The sequence below is a fragment of the Rhineura floridana genome, chromosome 1 (assembly GCF_030035675.1).
Source record: "Rhineura floridana isolate rRhiFlo1 chromosome 1, rRhiFlo1.hap2, whole genome shotgun sequence".
NCBI classification, from domain to species: domain Eukaryota; kingdom Metazoa; phylum Chordata; class Lepidosauria; order Squamata; family Rhineuridae; genus Rhineura; species Rhineura floridana.
In genome coordinates, this window is record NC_084480.1 from 145,469,094 (window position 1) to 145,490,830 (window position 21,737).

Below are 21,737 nucleotides of genomic sequence, written 5' to 3' on the forward strand. Positions count from 1 at the left end.
TCCTATGGCTGGTACAGTAATGCACCACCCACCTTTGCCATTGCCATGAGACCGATATCGGAGGATTGTAATAGAGAATACAAAGCACAGTCTTAAGCACCATGTGGAACCACAGGAAGTGGGCTTTAGTCCATGAAAGCTTATGCCATAATAAAGATATCTGTAAGTCTTTCAGGTGCCTCCACAAGATAAGGTGAGCTTGTGGAACTGCAATGACAGATCCTCTTCCAGCTGGTGGAAGAAAAGGCCGTTGCTCATTGGTAGAGCATCTGCCTTTCATGTAGAAGGTCCCAGGTTCAACCCCTGGCCTCTCCAGGTAGAACTGGGAGAGACTCCTGCCTGAAATCTTGGAGAGCTGCTGCCAGTCAGTGTAAACACTGACCTAGATGGACCAATGGTCTGACTCAGCATAAGGCAGCTTCCTATGTTCTATGAGCAGTGCAACAGGGTCTGGGGTGCAGAAATGATTGTCAATTGCTTAGCGCCCAGCATGTGATGCTCCTAAAGTAGCCCTGTGGTCCATCATTTCCTCTTGTCTTTTGGCAAGCATGACCATTGGTCCATCGCCCAATATTGGCTGCATTCATTGACAGCTGCTCTCCAGGGTTTCAAACCAGAGTCTTTTTCAGCCTTACCTAGAGATGGCAAGGACTGAAGGTGCAAAGCATATGCTCTGCCACCACTGAGAGTTTTTCCCTGGCCTTTGTCAGGATACCACTAACTCCAATGCATGTTCAGGGATACATGCTGAAGACATACACACTTTCTAAGGGGCAGAGAATACATGTTCAAACCACATTCATTGCAGATGCATGTCAGCCTTCACCTTTAGGCTCAAAACAGGGTAGCAGCTGTATGATCAGCTTGTTTTCTGTCATTACCAATCAGTTTTTGCTGTAGAAAATCCAGATAACCACTTGTGAGACTGCAGGGCAAAGTCTGGAAATTGAAATGAATTAATAATGGATGCTGTAGTGGGGCTGCTTTGCTTATTGTGATGCAAGAGACCAACATGGGCTACTCCTGTGGGAATGGGTGCTGTGGAATGTCAGGGTGTCATTTGATCTTTGGCTACTAGGTGGAGCTACTGTGTCAAATTCAGTTTAGCTGCAGGAGGAGCACTGTTTGCATTCAAGAGAGTTTCGAAAGAAACATAGTGAAATCCCCATGCATCCAAAAAAGGAAAGTCCCCGCCTTGGGTATTGTGTAGATTGCTTTGTCATGGGAACAAATAACTAGCAATATATTTCCATTTGAAGGCATGTTGGGACAGCAGAGCTTTCTCCATGGCTGGTTTAGCTGGTGCCCTGTGTAGTGGCTAAGAGTGTGCAACCCATGAGCTTAGAAGCCAGCACTACTCTTCATCAGCCTCCCCACCACCACCTCTGCAATATAATATGCCCCTACCTAACAGTGTGCATGAAGTGCTTTGAATGCTCAAACAGCAGCTGGCTGAAACCATTTCTTCACTGGAAGCCCTTCTCATTTCAGCAGAATGGAATTGCACAGTGGTAAAGGAAAGGTCCTCTGCACATGCTCAGGAACGCTGTCTTAATGATTAATATTTTCCAGGACTAGTCCCAAGTGCTGAAACAAGATTTTGGGTTTATTTATTTATTTCAGATATTTCTATATGGCTTAATATTCAGATTTTCTAAATTAAAAAAAAAACACCATACAGAGAATAAGCACAATTAAAATTCATCATAAAACCAGAAAACTACCTGAAAATGCCTGCTGAAATAAGAAAATCTTTGCTGTGGGCACACAACACTGAAAGCACAGTTTCTAGTACTTATCAGCCATACATGTAAGCCATGGAGGAACCAGAAACAGAGAATCCCGTAAAGATCTCAGAGATCAGTCAAGGTTGTAAGGGATCAGGCAGTCCTTAAGATATCCTGGACCCACCCCCGCACCCAAACCCCCGGAATATTATTAGGGGGTTCAGAGTGGGGGGGAGGGGCTACTTACTTTTGTAAAGTTCACTTTTATCAGAGTAATTCTTATGTAGTTTGATTTAATAAAATATATTTTTTTAAAAAATAAGATATCCTGGACCCACGTTTGTTAATGGCCTTGTAATTTAACACAAGAACCTTGAACCTGGCCTGGTAATGTATGAGCCCTGGCTGAAAAAACAGGACAAGTGAGGTATGTGAGTTCCTTTGCACATGTTCAGCAGCATTACAGTATTTTACTGTGTTTCTGTTATTACTCTTTATCTGCCTGCTAATTTCTCTTTTATCTAGCAATGAAATCAGGTTCTCAAGTGAAGCCTCAGGTGAAGAAACTGGAGAGGGAGTGGTATTGTTGCACGCCACCCCAATCTCCGAGCAGTGAGATCTCCACGGGTCTCTGCGCTTGGGATCTCTCTGGCCCAGATAATGGGCACTTGAAGGACCCATTAGCTCTCCTGGCCACTCTGTTAGACTAACAAAAGAGACTCATCTGACCAGTGGAGCAGGTTTCTCACCTCCAGGCTGGAAGGGGCTAATAGAAATCATCTATCTCAACCCCAAATCCATAATACTATTCATACCTTTTACATGCGCAGAACAAAAACGTATTCAAATGCATGGGATACTGATGGTCATTCAGTGGTAAAAGTCATTCAGCGAGGAGGAGGAGGCACCTTGCACATGCCCAGAGGCACTCCCTTGTTGTTCTGGCTTCCACAGATAACAATTTTCTTCAAGCGACCCAAGGCGTTAAAAACAGGAGACCTCTGCTGGTTCAGCCAAAAGGTCCATCTAGTCTAGTATTCTGTTGCCAACAGCGGCCAGCCAGATGGCTCCGGAAGCCCACAAACAGGCAAAAGCCAAGAGCCAGCCCCTATTGTTCGCTCTAGCATCTGACATTGAAACAAATGCCGTTCCCAAACATGGAGGATCTATTTAGTTTCTTTTAGTTTTCCGTTTAAAACATTGATACGCTGCCTTTCCAACTGAGCAAACGGAGAAACAGCACACAAACATGGCTAATTGCCGCTTCGTAGCCATCGAAGCTAGCGGCCAGCACACGGTCTTCCACACGCTGATTACGCGATGTGCCAAAAACTGGCGTTTTTTGGTCTGCCCTGAACCTACTGCCACCCAGTTTCACTGGGTAATACTGAACTTAAAACAAACATAAAGTACAATCTCTCTCCACGCCAGTCGTTATTTGCTTGAGACGCATCGCGCTTCCAGGGGTGCGGGGGTGGAGTTTCCAGGGCAGGGCTGGGTCTTTCTCGTCCGTCTTAAGCCAGCGATTAAAGTCCCACCGTCAGCCCCGGGCAGCAGCCGCAGCCCCCGCATCCCTTCCAGCTCTCCCCACGATGTTGGCTCTGTGGTTCGCCCCGTCTTGCCTGCTCCTGCTGACCTGTTACTGCGGCGCATCCCTCGGCTTGCTGGACGCCGCGGCCCCCGCCGGCTGCCCGCCCTGCGTACCGACTGGGTGCCCCGCGCTGCCGGCCCGGGGCTGCCCGCTGGGCAAGGTGCGCGACGGCTGCGGCTGCTGCTGGCAGTGCGCACGCGGCGAGGGCGAAGCGTGCGGCGTCGGAGTCTCGGCAGGGACCGCCGTCGGGTGGGGACGCTGCGCGGCCGGGCTGGAGTGCCGCCGTCGGCGCCAAGGCCAGGCTGGCGTGTGCGTCTGCAAGAGCCGCTACCCGGTTTGTGGCAGCGACGGCCTAACCTACCCCAGCGCGTGTCAGCTGCGGGCGGCCAGCTTGCGCGCCGAGAGCCGTGGGGAGCGCCCCGTCGGGCAGCGCAACAAGGGGCCCTGTGAGCAAGGTAGGGCCCACGGGGGCGTCGTCCACACGGGGGCGGGGAGATTGAGGCTGGGAGGACGCAGATAATGAACAGCCTGGGATGGATATGGAGGTCTTGCCGTCCAGTGTTCGTACGAGCCCTGCTGGATTAGACCAAAGACCCATCTAGGCCACAGTTAGTGGCCAGCCAGATGCCTTTGAGAAGCCCGCAAACAGTACCTGAATGCAACAGCACCCTCCCCTCCTGCTGTTCCCACGCATACGGCTTTAGACCGTGGGAGGTAGACTCCATCATGACTAGTAGCCATTGCTAATAGCCTTGCTCACCATGAATTGGTCTAATCCTCCTTTAAAGTCATCCGACTTGGTGAATGGTGTACATCCGAGGTGTTCAGTCCTGCTGAGTTTAGTGGGTTTTCTTCTCAATAAACGTGTATAGGGTCAGGCAAATAGGCCTGGTTGAGCTGAGTAAGCAACCATTAGGATTCTGATTTGTAATCGCATCACCTTGTGCCCCACTCTTCCTCCACTGAACTCCAGGCAAAGGCTAGGTTGAGAGGAAATGACTTATCCAAGACCACCCGCTGAATTTCATGGCTGAGCAAGGAGCTTTGAACCAGGCAATAACCCTATAAACATAATTGGGAATAAGCTCATTGGTACTTTCTTCTGAGTAAAAGCCTGATGCCAGCCCACAGTATTCTCTGGTGGCTGCCAGCACCCCAGCAAGGTCCGTTGTGGATGGCTGTCCTGGGCTCCCCTTAAAAATAATCTGGTGACTGCCATTAAGTATCAGGCTCCAGCTACAAGGTATGGCCAGTTGAATTTCCCACAAAGCCCCAGCGTGATGCTGCATCAGGTGTATTGTGGGAAACTCAAATGGCATTACCTGATTGCTGATTCAGAATGCTGCACCAGCTGCTGCCTACCGCTGTCACCATCACCAGGCCCTGGAAATGAGAGGGAGCTCACCAGAAGGCTCTTTGCCAAGAGCCCCTTCCAAACTGGAGCCAGCCATGCCAGCATAAACATGCATAGGTTCAAACAAAAGAAAGTAGTTCTTCACATAGCGCATAGTTAACCTATGGAATCTGCTCCCACAAGATTCAGTGATGGCCACCGGCTTGAATGGATTTAAAAGAGGAATAAACAAATTCATGGAGGATAAGGCCATCAATGGCTATTCCCATAGTCAGAATGTATCTCCTGCCTTCTGCTTACCGCCCCAAGCTACCAGCTAAGCATGAGTCCAGTATCAGAGCTCAACTGAAGAGAAGAGTGCTTGAAGAGAGATGCTGGGGGGACGGGGGGGGGATTAAGCTGCAGGCAGGGTGAGGTTTCTGTAGTCCTTGCCTCTACAACTCTTTTGGCATTATATACAAGTGGGCCACCCCTCTTCCTATGTGATTAGGGCAGGTCTGTGTTTAAACCCACTGTCTGCCGTCACTTCCAGTCTGGCCCTCAGAACAGTGGTGGAAGGGAGCGGGTACGGGGTCAGATACAAAAGAACATAAACTCTACCACACGATCTTCTCAGAACACTGTCAAGGGAGAGTGCTTAATGTGTTTGTTCTTTCAAGGGTGGGCCTGGTCTTAGGCCTGTGTGGGAGTCCTGGAAAGGAGCCCTCTCTTCATTTCTAAGTGTCTGGTGACGGGCTGCAGTTGCTTGGCTATATGAGGGAAAGCTACAGATCCCTTTCTTTCTTAAGTAATGGGACTTTGTGTCTGTTTCCTTAAAGGAGAGCATGGCCATAGATGGGAGGGAGATTTAAAAAAAAGTATGGTTAAAGATGGAAGGGGGAGCACCGTGTGGCCAACCTGGCTGTGGTGATACATGCCTTAGTTACATCATGGCTGGATTACTGCAATGCTGTGTACAGGGAGCTAATTCTGAAGAGTCTTTGGAAGCCTCAGTTGGTCCAGAATGTGCACACTGGTGGGGTCATTTTATACCTAACATGTAGCTTCTGCACTGGTTGCCAGTTTGCTTCCAGGCGCAACTATGGGCCATGACCTTTTAAAGCAGAGGTGGGCAACCATTTTTAGCCTGAGGGTCACATTCCTGTCTGGGCAACTTTCTGGGGGCCACATGCCAGTGGTGGGTGGGGCCAGAGGCAAAAGTGGGTCGGGTAATGAATAGAAGTTTTACCTTGGTACAGTAGGCTAGGTTCTACACACACCCTTCTCTACCCTCCATCCAGGTCATGATCAGTGTTCAAGGGCACATTCCAGCCAGGCAAAAACCGTCAAGGAGGGTATGATGCAAAGCCAGTGAGGGGTGTGGCCTGGGAGAGTCCCAAGATAGAGAGGCCTGGAGGGCCGTATTTGGCCCTTGGGCCAAGGACTGCCTTCTCCCCTTCCACCCTGACCACTCCCTAAGAGAAAGGGAGCAAAGCCTTCTCTGTGTGTCCCCTCCTGGGCGGAGGGATAGCTGGTGGTGAAAAGAGACAGGGCTTTCTCAGTGGCTCACCAATACTGTGGAACGTCTTGCCCCACCCGGTTTGAATGCCCCGCTCTCTGATTGTCCCTTCTGGGTGTTAGTGAAGAAATGTTTCTTTCCTCAGGCTTTTGCCTGACCAGTTAGTTGATGGGTTTTAAAACATGGTTTTTGTTATTGTTATTCTTTTATTCTTTATTCATTTATAAACCGCTTAATGCCAAGATGTATCACTGAACACCAAAGTCAGGATCATTCAGACCATGGTATTCCTGATCTCTTGGATATGGATGTGAAAGTTGGACAGTGGAAAAAGTGGATAAGAGAAAAATCAAATCCTTTGAAATGTGGTGTTGGAGAGAGCTTTGGCATACCATGGACCACGAAAAAGACAAATAATTGGGTGTTAGAACAAATTAAACCAGAACTATCGCTAGAAGCTAAAAAGATGAAACTGAGGTTATCATACTTTGGACACATAATGAGAAGACATGATTCACTAGAAAAGACAATAATGCTGGGAAAAACAGAAGGGAGTAGAAAAAGAGGAAGGCCAAACAAGAGATGGATTGATGCCATCAAGGAAGCCACAGACCTGAACTTACAAGATCTGAACAGGATGGTTCATGACAGATACTACAGGTATTGGAGGTCACTGATTCATAGGGTTGCCATAAGTTGTAATCGACTTGAAGGCACATAACAACAACAACAAATGCCAAGACAGGCTTATAAGCAGTTTACAAATAATAAAAACAAAGGCTTTGCACATATCAACCATACATTTAAAGCAGGTTTCCTACCCTCACAAGAATCCTGGGAACTGTAGTTTGCTACGGGTGTTGGGAATTGTAGCTCTGTGGGGTAAACTACAGCTCCCAGGATTTTGTGGGATAGGGAAATGTGCTTTAAATGTATGGTGTCCATGCAGCACCAGTTACACAAACCATTAAAATATAAATATTCATAATTAAAACACAGAATAAAACAGTACCATTAAAACAACACAGCAACAGAAGACTTTTATCTGCTCTGTCTGTTGTATTTTGCATTGCGTTGTTATGATGTCCTGTTTTTTACTGTTAGAAGCCACCTTGAGTAATGTTATGTATTAGACATGCAGGGTAGAAATTCTTATTTATTTATTACATTTATACCCCACCCTTCTTTTCATGATAGAAACCCAAGGCGGCTTACATATGGTTCCCAGGTGGTCTCCCATCCAGGCACTGACCAGACCTGACCCTGCTTATGCTGGCCTCATGTGCCTTCAGACCATAGCCTGGGACCTGGGGTTCTTGTATAAATAAATAAAATAAATAATTCTTGCAACATTCCCCCCTCTCCCGACTTGGAGATATGCTGCCTTTGAACATGGAGGTTTGAATCGGCTGTTGTGATTACTAGCCGTTGATAAAAGCATCCAACATCAATTTATCTAATCCTTTTCAAAGCCCTGTAAGCTAGGGGCCATCACCACTTCTTGTGGTAGTGAATTTCCTAACTTTCTTATGCATTGTGTGAAAGAGCATTTCCTTTTGTCTGTCTTGAATTCCAGCTGTCCTAATTTTAAAATGTCAAAATAGCTCATGTTCTTCCCATGACTTGGCACTAATGAGGCTAGCAGCAAAATGTTAGCAAAACATTCACAATATCAGGGGGTTAGGTACTGCCAAATTTCCAGAACAGAAAGATGCTACTATTGAAAAGACTCTGCAAGAAGGCAAGTCAGCCTAAATTAGGTGCCATTGCTTCCCTGCGCAGAGCCTGATCTGACACCTCTTGTTTATCTTTGTATATAAACAGTCTTTTCCATTTCCTTGCCTGAGTTCAGCCTGCTTGCCTTACTCTTTCCAAAACTTGTTTTGAAGTCTTTAAGACTACTGGTGTTCCATTTATCCAATTATTTGGTAAGGAGGCAGATTAGAAATGAGAGTTGGCCAGTTCATTAATTTTAACAGTTGAGTTCTTTTTAGATTCCCTTGGATGAATATCATCAGCACTAATACTTTTTACTTGGACCAGTTTAATGGGATCAGTTTACTTGAAGGATCTTGCCTTATCCCATATATGGCCATGTAACTGCTTTGATCTGCAGAGTTTGTGCTTTTACCAGTGCTGTATAATGATTTTAGTGCAGCAGCACCTATTCCCTAGAACTCTCTGCCTATTAACATTAGGCAGGTGCCTTCATTGTTCTGTTTTAGATGCCTGCTAAAAATGTTTTTGTTTAGGCAAGCCTACACAGGCATGTAATGTTATGTTTTTTAAACTGTTGATTTTTTTTATATTTTGATAATTTTATTATAGCTACTGTTTTAAAGTCTGTTTTTATTGCTATTTTAAAATGAACATTTCATGCTATATTATGTCAACCACTTAGAGATATATTTTGATTGAGCTGAATACAAATCTTGCTTAATTAATTAATTAATGATTAATTCAGGGGTGTGAATCTTTAGACTTTTTTTTTTCCCTTGCGGTGCCCTCTTGCAATTTCCTCATAGCCTCTATTCATACGGTCTACCTCGCTTCGCCCAATCGCAGTGGGCTATGTTTGCAACACCAGACACTTACAAGTTGGAAGTGAATCCTGTTGCGGTCAATAGCAATTAGTTTGTAGTCATAAATATTCTTACTGGTGAGAAAGTTCCACTGAAATTAAGAGGTGCTTACTGTTGTGTTAATTTGTTTAGGATTGCACTATTAACCAACAATAAAATTTGTTTAGGAACAGAACTTAAAGGCAGTTGCTCATGGAGGAGCATGTCTTTGGGATTTGCAGGACAGCTGGCTATAGAACATGCAGTGGGGGGCTACTCTTTGCTCTTTGTAACTGAATCCAACAATTCATGTGTGCTGCTATGGTTATAATTCTCAAATCATGTACGAATAACCAGTGTGAGTAATGCACAGTTGTATTTTGCTTGGGGTGGCCTGTGCGACCCATGCAATGTGTCTCCAAGTCATGTGTTCTTCACCATTCTATTCCAAACCGGTGTTTTTTTTTTTTTTTTAAAAATTATTTATTTAATAGCCCACCTTTCCTCCAAGGAGCTCAAGGAGGTGTACATGGTTCCCCTCCCCTCCCCACAACAACCCGGTGAGGTAGGTTAGGCTGAGAGGCAGTGACTGGCCCAAGGTCGCCCAGTGAGCTTAACGGTTGAGAGAGGATTTGAACGCTGGTCTCCCAGATCTTAGTCCAGCACTCAAACTACTACTGTCTTTGTTTTTTGCTGCTTTAGGAGATTACCATGTAGTTTGATCCTCCGCAGTGGCAGGAGTCATTGGGAAAAGCCATCCACAGTTCATGCCAGGTTAGACACTGGTGTGCAGTGAAGCCATTAGGTCAAACAAAGCTCTCCTTTTAAGGACCCAGTTCATAAGATATTTTGGAACTTCTGTTGCTGTGCATATTTCCCACAGGAAGCGTGACAAATGGGACTTAGAATGCACAGGCCCTCTTTTTATAAGAGACAATTTGTTTGCTTTAAAAGATGCTTGTCATGCTATGAATTTGAAAAAGCAGTTCCCACTGGAAGTATGTCATTAAACTCTCAGAAAGCAGTCCTTGAGGAAGATGCCTTCTCTAGGACTGGCCACTATTACAGAATGTTTAGCCTAAGGTTGTATCCAGCCTGGAACATACAGATCAAAGGAAAGTGGGGAGGCAGGAGCACACGTGTCAGAGATATGTGCTGTAAGGCTGCTGTGGACAGGACCCAAAGGAAACAAAATACATAGCAGGGCCTTAGTTGACCGTCAGGTTTCGTTATTTTATTGATTTCACAAAATGTATATACCGCTTGCTTGTAAAAAAACAACCACCACCTCTAAATGGTTTACAAAAAAATTAAATTGTGGATAAAACAAAAACAAGTAATTCAAAACATTTTTTTAACAATTAAAACAGCAAGACATCTAGTGTCTGGATGGGCTTGCCTAAACAAAAGGTTTAAAGCAGGTGACAAAACAAATACAGCAAAGGCACCTGGCTGATGTCAATAAGCAGGGAGTTCCAAAGAGTAGGTGCTGCCACATTAAAAGAACGATTTCTTATAAGTGATGAAAACGTATTGTGTGGCACCTGTCATAGTGTCTGTTCCACAGATCAAAGTGCTCAAATTTGTACATATGGAGTAAGATGGTCAGCCATGGCTTTCCCCAAAAAATCCTGGGAACCGTAGTTTGTTAAGGGTGCTAAGAGTTGTTAAGAGATCCCTATTGCCCTCACAAAACTACAACTCCCAGAGTTCCCTGGGAAGAAGGGTTGATTGTTCAACTATGGGTTTAAACTAAATATAGTTAGGATTGCCCTGTAAACTAGTTTGACAGGATGGCGCTAGGGGCGATGGTTGCTGTGCAGACCTGTGTCTTCAAACACAGATGGTCAATGAACAGCAAACCAGCTGTGGGGGACTGGGGGTAAGGAATTTCTAGTAGGAAGTGGAAATTGTATGCTGCACCTACCCCTTACCCCTGCTCCTCCTCCACAGTCCCTTCCCCAGGCTATTTCCCCCCAAGCTAAGGGTGGATTTAGATATTATGATGCACATGATGTTGCCTCTGAAAGAATAACCCGACATTGAGTTCCCATTCCTCTCCCCATAATATGTAATTATGAAAACTCATGGCACCATGGTAATTTATTTGTATTTTTATTGATTGATTGACTACGTTTATATCCCACCTTTCCTCTGAGGAGCTCAAAGTGGTGTACGTCGTTTTCCTGCCCTCCATTTTATTCTCACAACAACTCGGTGAAGTAGGTTAGGCTGAGAGAAAGTGACTGGCCCAAGGTCACTCAGTGCACTTCATGGTCATGTGGAGATTTGAACCCCGGCCTTCCGGGTCCCAGTCCAACACTAACCATTAAACCACACTAGCTCTCTAAAATCTCTCTCACCACCTTCTGTGTTTTCCTGCCCCCCCCCCCACACACACATCCCACTAGCAGCCAACAATGTGAAGTGGGGCAGGGAAATATATTATGTAGTCATATTAGGATATGAGAGGAATGATGCTACAGATTACCAAGAGGGTCGGGGGTGAGGTTGGTACAGAATTGCTATTTCACAGAGTCCTTCTTCTTCTTCCTCATAACACTCAGTGGTTTTAGCCAAATGGAGGAGGGGTGAAGGAAATACATAACCTTTTAAAGATTTCCCATTGCTCCATAATGCTATTAATGCCTTGTCACTCAGGGCAACAAGGCTTCAGTTCCTATAATCCTCACAACATGTGCTTCAGTTCCAAATATTTTCAGGACAGCACGCATGTGACCTTTGCTGACTTTGGAAAGATGCCCATTGCACAAGCTCCTTGGGAGTTGTGCTTCCGTGATCCTTTCTTTTACCCACTTTACCCATGTTGTATTTTTGTTGAGACTAAACATCCGGCACAATAGAGAAAGGTATGAGAGAAAGGAAATTGACAGAATTTCTGCAAATCTAGCTGAAATTATTTCACACAGACAACTTTATAATCAGTTGCAGATGAAGAGGTCTCCCCACGGAATCCTCTTGTTTGCCTGACACGGGAAGGCTTTTTGATTGACTTGACCTCCCAAGTGCCATAGCACAACATAACAACAGTGGGGCCCTGCACATTAAATCCTGCTGCTTGTTATCCACGGCTCACATGATAACTTTTCATGCAGTAGGTGGGCGTGACTATGGAATGAAAACTATGAAGCGTTCCCATGGATTGCTTGTAGAATAAGCAAGCTGGGAACAGTCTGTCTGACTTCAGCAACCGGAAGTGCTTTATCAAACATTTCTACACTCCTTGTAGGAATTTGTAGCAAAGGACTTAGGGGAAGAAATTCTTTGAACTAAAGAGGAAGTTTGCAGCACCTGCCAATGATTTCTAGTAATGTCTGCTTGAAGTGGCAACTTTACAACCACAGAAGGTTTGGGCTGCATTAGGCCAATTCTACCTGCAGAACTTTGTTCAAGATGCACGTCCTTTTCATTAGCACATGCCATTGCTTGCACACTTTTCGTTAGGTTCTGCTAGGTACTCAACAAATTTTATTTCTCAATTCAAATTGGTGATTTTGGCATGGTAGAAGCTTCAAAATACTTAGAGCTATATTTATCATGGGCCCCAAAAAGAACATTTGGCAAGATTGGGAGGATGAAGAGTGGGGCACAGATGTTGGGCAGGGGGTTGCCAGTACTGATGAAAGGAATGAAGAAAGCAATGAGGGAATGCCTCTGGAAGGCTCTGGACCTGTTAATAGAATGATTGAGAAAAGCCCAGAAAACCCTCTTTCACCTGAACTGGCCAGTGGAGATTCTTCACTGGCATCCAGCCCATTTCTAGCTTTGGAACAGATAGACTTCCATGATGAGGGTAGTTTTTCTGAGCCTAAAATTACACTTTCGCCAAGGATGTGTAGATTAGATAAGAGATGCTTGCAGCTAAAGAAAGGGCTCTCTGCTCCTAGAAGAAGCACACACCTAAAAGCACATGCCAGAACTAACCCATAGAATACAAATGCCTGCCTCCTCTCTTATATAAAGGTGTAGTAAATCCTGTTTAGGTTCATTGCAACAATGTCTGTTGTTGTCTCCACCTTGCCTAATTGTTCCTGAGATATATCTAGTCTGTTACTGCTTTTGTATCCTGAGATATACCCAGTTTTTGTATCCTGATGCCAGCCTCAAGTGTGATGCTATGTTCCATTACTGGCTACTGGAATAAAGCTTCATAAAGCCAAGTCTTCCTGCTTCATGGTTGGGAGCCAGAACAGTATGAAATGATGCAACTCTGCTGGTGAAAGCGACTTCTGTGCACACCAGTGGAACTTCCTCTTCCTTTCCTGTCCCCTTCAGCCACCTGTCAAAATCAGCTCAGAGAACTGGGGAACCCTCTGGCACAGATTTGTAGGGGTAGGGGTAGGAGAGGAAATGGAAGTCTTGTGTCAGCAGAACCCCACCGGAGCAGCATTGGATACAACCCTTAGAAGGTGCAAACAGTCACCATTTTTAAACCAAATCAGCACCGTTGATTCCCTTAATTTTGATGCTTTGTCTAACACAATTGCTATAACAGAAGTCAATTGGGAGGGAAGGAAATCTAAGCAAGCTAACTTTTTGCAAGGGGCAACAAAAATAATCTGACACGGAGGACAGTTTTGGACTATGTTAAAGACATTTGTAAAAAACCAAACAAACAGCAGATAGTTTTGGCTGACTCTTGCCATTCACATTTAGCTTTCAGTTTGTGAAGGTTCAAAATTTATTTGAAGAGTCTGCTTCTGTCTTCCTAGTGAAATTTACAATCTGGGCTGAATTTTATGTAATGATGAAGGGAGCAGTAGGAGAAAGAAGAACACAGGACAATTGTGCATTCTTTGTCTTATCATTAATAAAATTGGGCGGGGGAGGACCATGTTTGTAGGCCACCTTGAGCTCCTTGGAGGAAAGGTGGGATATAACTGTAATTAATTAATTAATCCCTTCTGGGAACTATTACTAGAGAAAGAGGATATTTGGTAGGCTGCTTAAGCCTTTCTGGAAACAGAAATGGCAGATCCTGCTATATCCACCATTAATAGTCCTAACTGAGCAAGGAAAATATTCTTCTCTGTGATAGGTGCTAGCATCACAGACAACAAACTCATCAAAATGTGACTAAACCAACTACATCTTCTCATAGGGAATGGAATCCCTGTGCTACTGTACCATGCCAAGAAAAGTACCAGTCAGTAATTAAATCATCTTTGCACCTGCAAAAGCTATGTGGCTGGTCCAGATTAAACTATAGTTAAGCTTAACTCTGGTTAACTCAGTATGCTGGTGCATGGGGTAAAAATGACAGACACCGCTCTTTCCTCACTCTTGCTACTGTCACGCTGCTGGGAGCTACGCCATGGTTTGACTAAGTGATAAGTGCAAACTTAGACCTGATTTCTTTTTCTCCAAACGAACCACCATTGCTATTCAAGAGGTTTCTTTTTTGGTCTGGCTGGTTATGTTGTAGCTATTTTCCTTTGGTCAGGGCTTGGTTGTGGTACCCAAGCTTTAGTCCTGCCATTCAGAACCAATATACAAAAAAAATATATTGCACATTTTCTCCTGTTTTTAAAAAACTCCTGTTTTTTTAAAAAAAATTAGATTTTTTATTTAAATCAGATTTCAAAATTTTCTTAAAACAATTAGTAAAAAACAAGGCTAGGTCAAAGATAGCATCATGAATACCAATTATACAAGTTCTAATTGTATTCTGTGAATATGCTAACAGCAGTTTATGGTGATGGGAGATAAACTGGTCAGTCCTATTTTGCAGGTGGTGTACATGAAGTGCTGTCTCTCTCTCTCTCTCTCTCTCTGCCTTGCCTCTCTCTAAGTGCAAATATAGAGGAGGTCAATGAATAGAGAATTTGGGGAGATAGGGTAGATCCGAACAAGGAGGAGACCACTGAAGTGGCAATCCAGCTGTTAACAGCTGTAGCCTCTTCTGCAAGTATAGAGAGAATTATTTCTTCTTTGAACTAATTCATTCTGAATTGAGAAATAAGTTGGGAACTGAAAAAGCAGGAAAGGTTGTATTTCTTTTTTAGACAATGAACAAGGAAGACAAAGGTGAAGAAGACAAAGACTGAGTTAACTGTGCCACCCAATATTTTAAGTTTCTCATGTTGACTTGGTTGAAATTGCCTAAATTTTATTTTTTTAAAGAACTTTACATTTATCGAAAAATGGGAATAGTTAACCATTCAAAAATCCATGTGCATGTTTTGTTAATGTTGTTGATTGTTGAAGAAGAAAATTAACCTGAAGAATAAACAATCATATTAGTACAATTTAAAAGCCTGTTTCGGATAAGAGAAAAATCAACGCATTCGAAGTGTGGTGCTGGAGGAGAGCTTTGCGCATACCATGGACTGTGAAAAAGACAAATAATTGGGTGTTAGAACAAATTAAACCAGAACTGTCACTAGAAGCTAAAATGATAAAACTGAGGTTATCATACTTGGGACACATCATGAGAAGACATGATTCACTAGAAAAGACAATAATGCTGGGGAAAACAGCAGGGAGTAGAAAAAGAGGAAGGCCAAACAAGAGATGGATTGATTCCATAAAGGAAGCCCCAGACCTGAACTTACAAGATCTGAACAGGGTGGGTCACAACAGATGCTCTTGGAGGTCACTGATTCATAGGGTTGCCATAAGTCGTAATCGACTTGAAGGCACATAACAACAACAAAAAGCCTGTTTGGTGGTGGTGATTCTGGCATATCATGACAAAAATATCATGATGAATTGAACAGTTTGGAGTTGATTCATCTCTTGAATGGCTTCACAAGTTCATTCTGCTTTAGTACTAAAATGACCAAATTATCCCATTTTTCAATGAAAATTAATCTGAAAACATTTCAGAATAGTTACTAAGTGTGTACCTACCTTCTAATGAAACCTACATCTTGAATATGTAATAAGGTTATAATAAACAATAATGTACTATTAAAAATTATGATTAAATAGAATCTTCCTCATTAGTGATTTAAACTGTGATTTAAATAATTCAAATTTAATCCTTCAGAGAAGTGTTTTAAATCATGATTTAAATCAATTTTATTTAGATGAAATCAACCCTGCTTAAAAGTCAAGGCTTTCCAGGGAATGGAATTACAGTCTTTATAATGTCTGTCAGAGGTGGTTCACGTGCATGTACATCACTGATGATTTTCCGCTGATTGTGTGAACAAACTCCACTGAAGAGTAATGCATTTGAGACAGTGCGGGGCTATATGAAATTCATATAGGGAGGGGATAGGAGGGAGGAGGAATGGACAGGTGACTTAGGATAGGTGAAACTGACCTGGGGGAGGTCAGGGAGCGGGAGGAGGAGGAAGGGGGAGAGAAGGGGAAGAAGAATTTCAACAAATTATGAGAACTCTGACACAAAAAGCCCAACAGGGGATCTAGATTTTTTCTCTTTCTTTTTACACTTTGAACTCTCAATTCTCTCTGAGTGTTTTGTGTATCGCCATGAAAATGTAGAGGGTTGTTAAGCAAGCATTTCTGAGTTCAGGACTATAAGTTTTGTAAGGTTTTGTTTTGAAATGAGCTTATGGGAAACATCAGAATGGCATGGGGAGTATTTTTAATTTAACATTGCGGAATGTGAAAAATCCATGCTGACTATAGTATACAGCCGCTCTTGTGGCTGTATAATACCTGTCTGTGGTGTTAGATACTCATTCATACTGCAATTTGGCCTTTACAATCTCCGTGGTGCATTACGCACATGCAAATCACCCTTCAGTGTAGAATGACAGGCTGTTCTTGACCATTGACAAGCTGGCACACAGACACACATAGGATTTCTTCAGAAGCCAGCAAAGCAGACAGCCAATATGACAGGATGCATTTGATGTGCTGGATCCACTTTGCTGTGACACAGATCCCCCCTCCCCCTTTTAAAGCAGGTATGGGAAACCTTTGGCTCTCCAGATGTTGAACTACAACTCCCATCATACCTGACTGTTGGCCATGCTTGCTGGGGTTGATGGGAGTTGTAGTTCAGCAACATCCGAAGTTCACCATGTTGCACTGTGTGTAATTTGTGTGCTTAATTTCATTTAAAAGCAGCACCGCAGCAGCAGAAAGTAACAGCAGATGTTGAAATGCGAGTGTGCCAGCGTGTGCGTGCGTTTGCCTAAGAAAGCAGGCTTTTACCCTGCATCAGCATCACTGAGACTGGAGACTTAGTGAAATAAGAAAAGCTACTTTATTTATAGAAATACATTGTAGATAGAAAAGCAAACCTAGTTCTAACTAACTAACTAAGTTGGAGGCATAACGCCCAGGTGCAGGAGTTAGCTCCATGCTAGGAGAGACAGCAGAGACAAAGGGATGTCTCCTCTCTCCCGGACAGTTGAGGAAGGAAAGAAGTGGAAAGGGCAGAAGGAGGAGGGGCAGGTAAGCTTCCTTAAAGATGTAACAGTCTAGCGACAGAAGGAAGTCAGTCAGAGCATCACAGGTAAAGGTACACAAGCCTATCCATCTGGAGGACCCTAGCTCTATCTCCCTTCTGGAGCTTAAACAAAAGAACAAAAGAGGAGTTGCTCTTGCCCCACTTCCAACACACTACACCTGTTTTAAAGGAAAGCACCATCACAGTGGCAGCTAGGAAAGCTTTTTTCACTGCAGCCATAGTATCTTCAAATGTCCTAATCTGCAACACAGCTGCAGGTTGTGAATGGGTTTGTAAACTTTCTGCCTCTGCTGTTGGAATCAGAAGCAACTTATTTCCACTAATGATTGGTCTGTCACATATTTGACAGACAACTCAGTCATGTGCAGACTTAGGCCTAAGCCCAGTGAAATGAAAATCAATGCAGTTGGTATTACTGACGCACATTTTTGAGGTACATAGACTACTGCGATGCTCTCTGCTTCTCCTGTTCTGCATAGGATTGACCTTCTTCAAGTAGTATTGTCCCTAATGGATGTTGTGCTTGAGGAGATGCAGGTAGCCAATTCAAAGACAGACAGTAGCTCTCCTAGATGACGGAGGCTAGATGCGGAAACGTTGATGTGAGATGCTCTCTTGTAAGGCACAGGCAGCCACACTTACAAGCCAGTTGTCAGCAGGGCCAAAGAGTTTCTGTTTGCATTTCCTGTGTCCTGCAGCAGGGTAGGGTCTACATTTATAGAACAGTGTGGCCTTTCACAGTTGTGACTCCAAATACAATACAACAGGATGCAAGTGACCAAGTATCCTGCAGTTTGCGAAACTGTTCCATGGAAATACAAACTATAATTGGCATTTCCTGTCCCAAGAAGATGACAATATTGCTTTTAATCCATGGAAGAATAGCCCCAAATCACAGTATTTGCATTGTTACTATATGATTCCAGTGAGGTATTTAGCCTTCATTACATACTATGCATTTTGGTAACCAACCATACTTTTATTTATTTATTGCACTTGTATACTGCCCCATAGCCGAAGCTCTGTGGGCGGTTTACAGCAATTAAAAACATTAAAAACAAATATACAAATTTAAAAGACTTTTTTTTAAAAAGCAATTTAAAAACAGATGCTAAAATGCCGGGAGAAGAGGAAAGTGTTGACCTGGTGCTGAAAAGATAACAGTGTTGGTGCCAGGCACACCTCGTCGGCAGAATCATTCCATAATTTGGGGGCCACCACTGAGAAGGCCCTCTCCTTTGTTGCCAGACTCCCAGCTTCCCTCCGAGTAGGCACCCGGAGGAGGGCCTTAGATGTTGAGCGTAGTGTATGGGTGGGTTCTCGTCAGGAGAGGCGTTCCATCAGGTATTGTGGTCCTAAGCCGTGTAAGGCTTTTTATAGGTTAAAACCAGCACCTTGAATTGAGCTCGGAAACATACAGGCAGCCAGTGCAAGCGGATCCATTAGTCTCTGGGGCGGACCTACTTAAAATATCTATTTCCAACATGGCCTGTATATTTAATTGCAATTTCTCTACATAGGACTGCTGATCTAGATGTCCTGTGTCGCCTAAGGCAGTATAGCAGCAAATGACTGTGGGGTTTCTCCCTATTGATTATTTTTACTGAGAATGTGGAACATGCATCGACATAATCAAGAACAATACTTTCTCACTCTCTTCTGACTTTAATTTAAAAAAAATCTATTTCGTGCAAATATACATTTATAGCATCTGTATGTCCAGGTCATTCACTTTCTCTTCTTACAACGACAGAGCATTTGGCATTTACTGATGCACGTTGGTTTCTTTAGATGCATGAACTGTTGCAGCGTTCTTTACATGGGGCAGCCAGTATAAATTTTGAAAACTTCAGCTGGTCCAAAATGCAGTGGCCAGACTTTTGTTAGGAGCTTGCAGCTCACTTTAATCTTAAAATAACTTCATTGGCTACCTTATCTTTTTGTTTCTGGGCTGTTTAAAGTGCTGGCATTGGCGTTTGTAGCCCTAGAGCATCTCAGGTTACCTTGTCCCTGTATAGACCTGCCTGGCCCTTAAGATCAGCTTTAGAGGCCTTGCCCTTGGTGCCCTCATGGGCTATTCAAAGAGGACGCCCAAGAAATAGGACTTTTCCCGTGGCTGTTGGTGGCATGACTCTGTAGCACCCTTTCCAACTGAGCTGCATCATGCTTCCTCTCTAAGCCGTTTGCAACAGAAGCTGAAGAGATCTTCTTCCTTTTGACATGCTTTTAATAATTATTGCCTCAATTCTGGCAATAGCTTTACAGCACAATCCTGTACACGTCTACTCAGAAGTAAGCCCCATTGAGTTGAATGGGACTTTCTCCCAGGTAAGTGTGTATAGCAGAGGGGTGCCTACCTTTCTGAGCCTGCGGGCACATTTGGAAACTGGAGAAATTGTTGTGTGTATCCACACAAACGCCACAACAAAGGGCACACTGCAGTCTAGTCTTTTGGCTACAAAAGAATGCTTCTTTCAGGCCTAGTTTCAGCATGGGAGAGGGATCCTGTGGGAAGGCCTCTGCAGACACATGTGGATCCATGGGCTACGGCACCCCTGCGTGTGTAGGATTGCAGCAAATGTCTGTGTCTATCCTTAACTATGTGTTGTGGGCTGAATTGCTCTTATCGTAATAGCTGTTACAGTGTATTTTATTATTTGCATTTTTGTTGTCAGCTGCTCTACGTAAGAGCTCACTGCTGGATCAGAGCAAAGGTCCATCTATGACCTGGGAGACCAGGGTTCGAATCCCCACACAGCCATGAAGCTCACTGGGTGACCTTGGGGCAGTCACTGCCTCTCAGCCTCAGAGGAAGGCAATGGTAAAACCACCTCTGAATACCACCTACCATGAAAACCCTATTCATAGGGCCGCCATAAGTCAGAATCGACTTGAAGGCAATCCATTTCCATTTTCAAATCCAAACAACATATAACCTATGTAGTCAGGATTGATAAATTATATTGCTTTGATGATTTCCTGAGTATAGCAATAATGCCATCTAGAGGGGGAAAAGCTTTATAGCATAATCAAATGTTTAATGAAGAGAAATACTAAGATTTTATAATGATTTTAAAAGAGTTATATTTACAACTTTATAAGTGTGTTTTCATTAAGAAAAAGGTGGTGTTTTCATTAAGGAAAAGGGGTGGCCTGCCTCCTCTATATTTCTGAGGCTGAAAAATACTAGTTAGCCAGAGTCATCCAGTCTTTCCTTTGTCTGTGTGGTTTCACAATGTAGCTCATGGGTTTAAATAAAATCCCCTCTCTTGAGCTATGTATTTTATAAGTAAGGAAATGGGATTGCTGAGAAAGCATAGGGACATAAGAACTCCTATGGCAAAGGAATAGAACTGGGGTTGCTAATACATTCCCAAACACCCTGAGTTGAGGCAAACTTAACTCAGGGAACTTGTCCAAATATTTCCAGGCGTACCTGGATCAGCCTGACTGATCAGGAACAATGGCATATGGAATGTACCAAGTATACTTGAAAGCATATTCACAATAGTAACTGTTCCAACTAGTCCCAAAATTCATTAGTCTTTTAAGACAGTAGGACAATTGAGACATTAATGATATGGACAAGATCTTGGAATCGCCACTGGAGTTTCCTAGTGCTTTCTGATTGGTTTGGAATGATTGTAGAGAGGAGGAACTGTGATGTTGGGTGGGCAGGAACTCATGTGATTGGTGAAATCATTGTCACATGCTGTAACTATACTCTATAAAAGAGCTTGCACACAGTACCTCAGTGCAGTCTCTCCTGGATGTTTCTGGGGGGCTGACCATGCATGTGCATATGCATATGCTTGTAAAGAATAAAGTACTACCTTTTTGCTTCAAGCCTGTGTCCTCAAATATTTCTTTTTAAGGACCCCCAGCAAAAAGTTCCAGTGGAGAAAGAATTCTCCAACACTGGTTGGGTGTCCAGGGCAACTCTGATCTATAGGGAACACAGCAGAATAATTGGTTGACCAGGACCCAAGGAGGACAGGGCTTTTTTGCCTGGGATGCAAGCGTGCGGAACCTTTGGTCATCCAGATGCTGCTGAACTACAACTCCCATCAGCCCCAACAGTGGCCATGGAGGATGGCAGCTGTAGCTCAGCAACGTCTTGAGGGCCAAAGGTTCCCCACACCTGCTTTAACAGTTAGGCAAAAGAGCAAATCTCGGTGGACACATCTTTTCTCATGACAAACAGCATCTGCTGAAATTGCACCTTCTCACAGGCACAGGAGGTCTGCTGTCTGAATCTGGATCTAATCACCCTAGTTCTATATAAGTACTAACTTTCTCTCTTGTTATGTGCCTTCAAGTCAATTACAACTTGTGGCAACCCCATGAATCGGCAACCTCCAATAGCATCTGTTAGAAACCACCCTGTTCAGATCTTGTAAATTCAGGTCTGTGGCTTCCTTTATGGCATCAATCCATCTCTTGTTTGGCCTTCCTCTTTTTCTACTCCCTTCTGTTTTTCCCAGCATTATTTGTTTTTTCTAGTGAATCATGTCTTGTTATGTGTCCAAATATGGATAGTTCTGGTTTAATTTGTTCTAACACCCAATTATTTGTCTTTTTCACGATCCATGGTAT

At 43.7% G+C, this 21,737-nt stretch overlaps 1 protein-coding gene across 1 annotated transcript in view; it reads left to right on the forward strand.

Annotated features, from left to right (window-relative positions):
- The first annotated feature begins 3,208 nt into the window (after positions 1 to 3,208).
- Positions 3,209 to 21,737, forward strand: part of IGFBP7 (insulin like growth factor binding protein 7) — a 30,818-nt gene continuing 12,289 nt past the window's right edge. Inside the window, exon 1 of the mRNA XM_061635145.1 lies at positions 3,209 to 3,773. Coding sequence (XP_061491129.1) covers positions 3,320 to 3,773 — 454 coding nt within the window. The 5' untranslated portion in view covers positions 3,209 to 3,319. The remainder of the gene's footprint in view (positions 3,774 to 21,737) is intronic.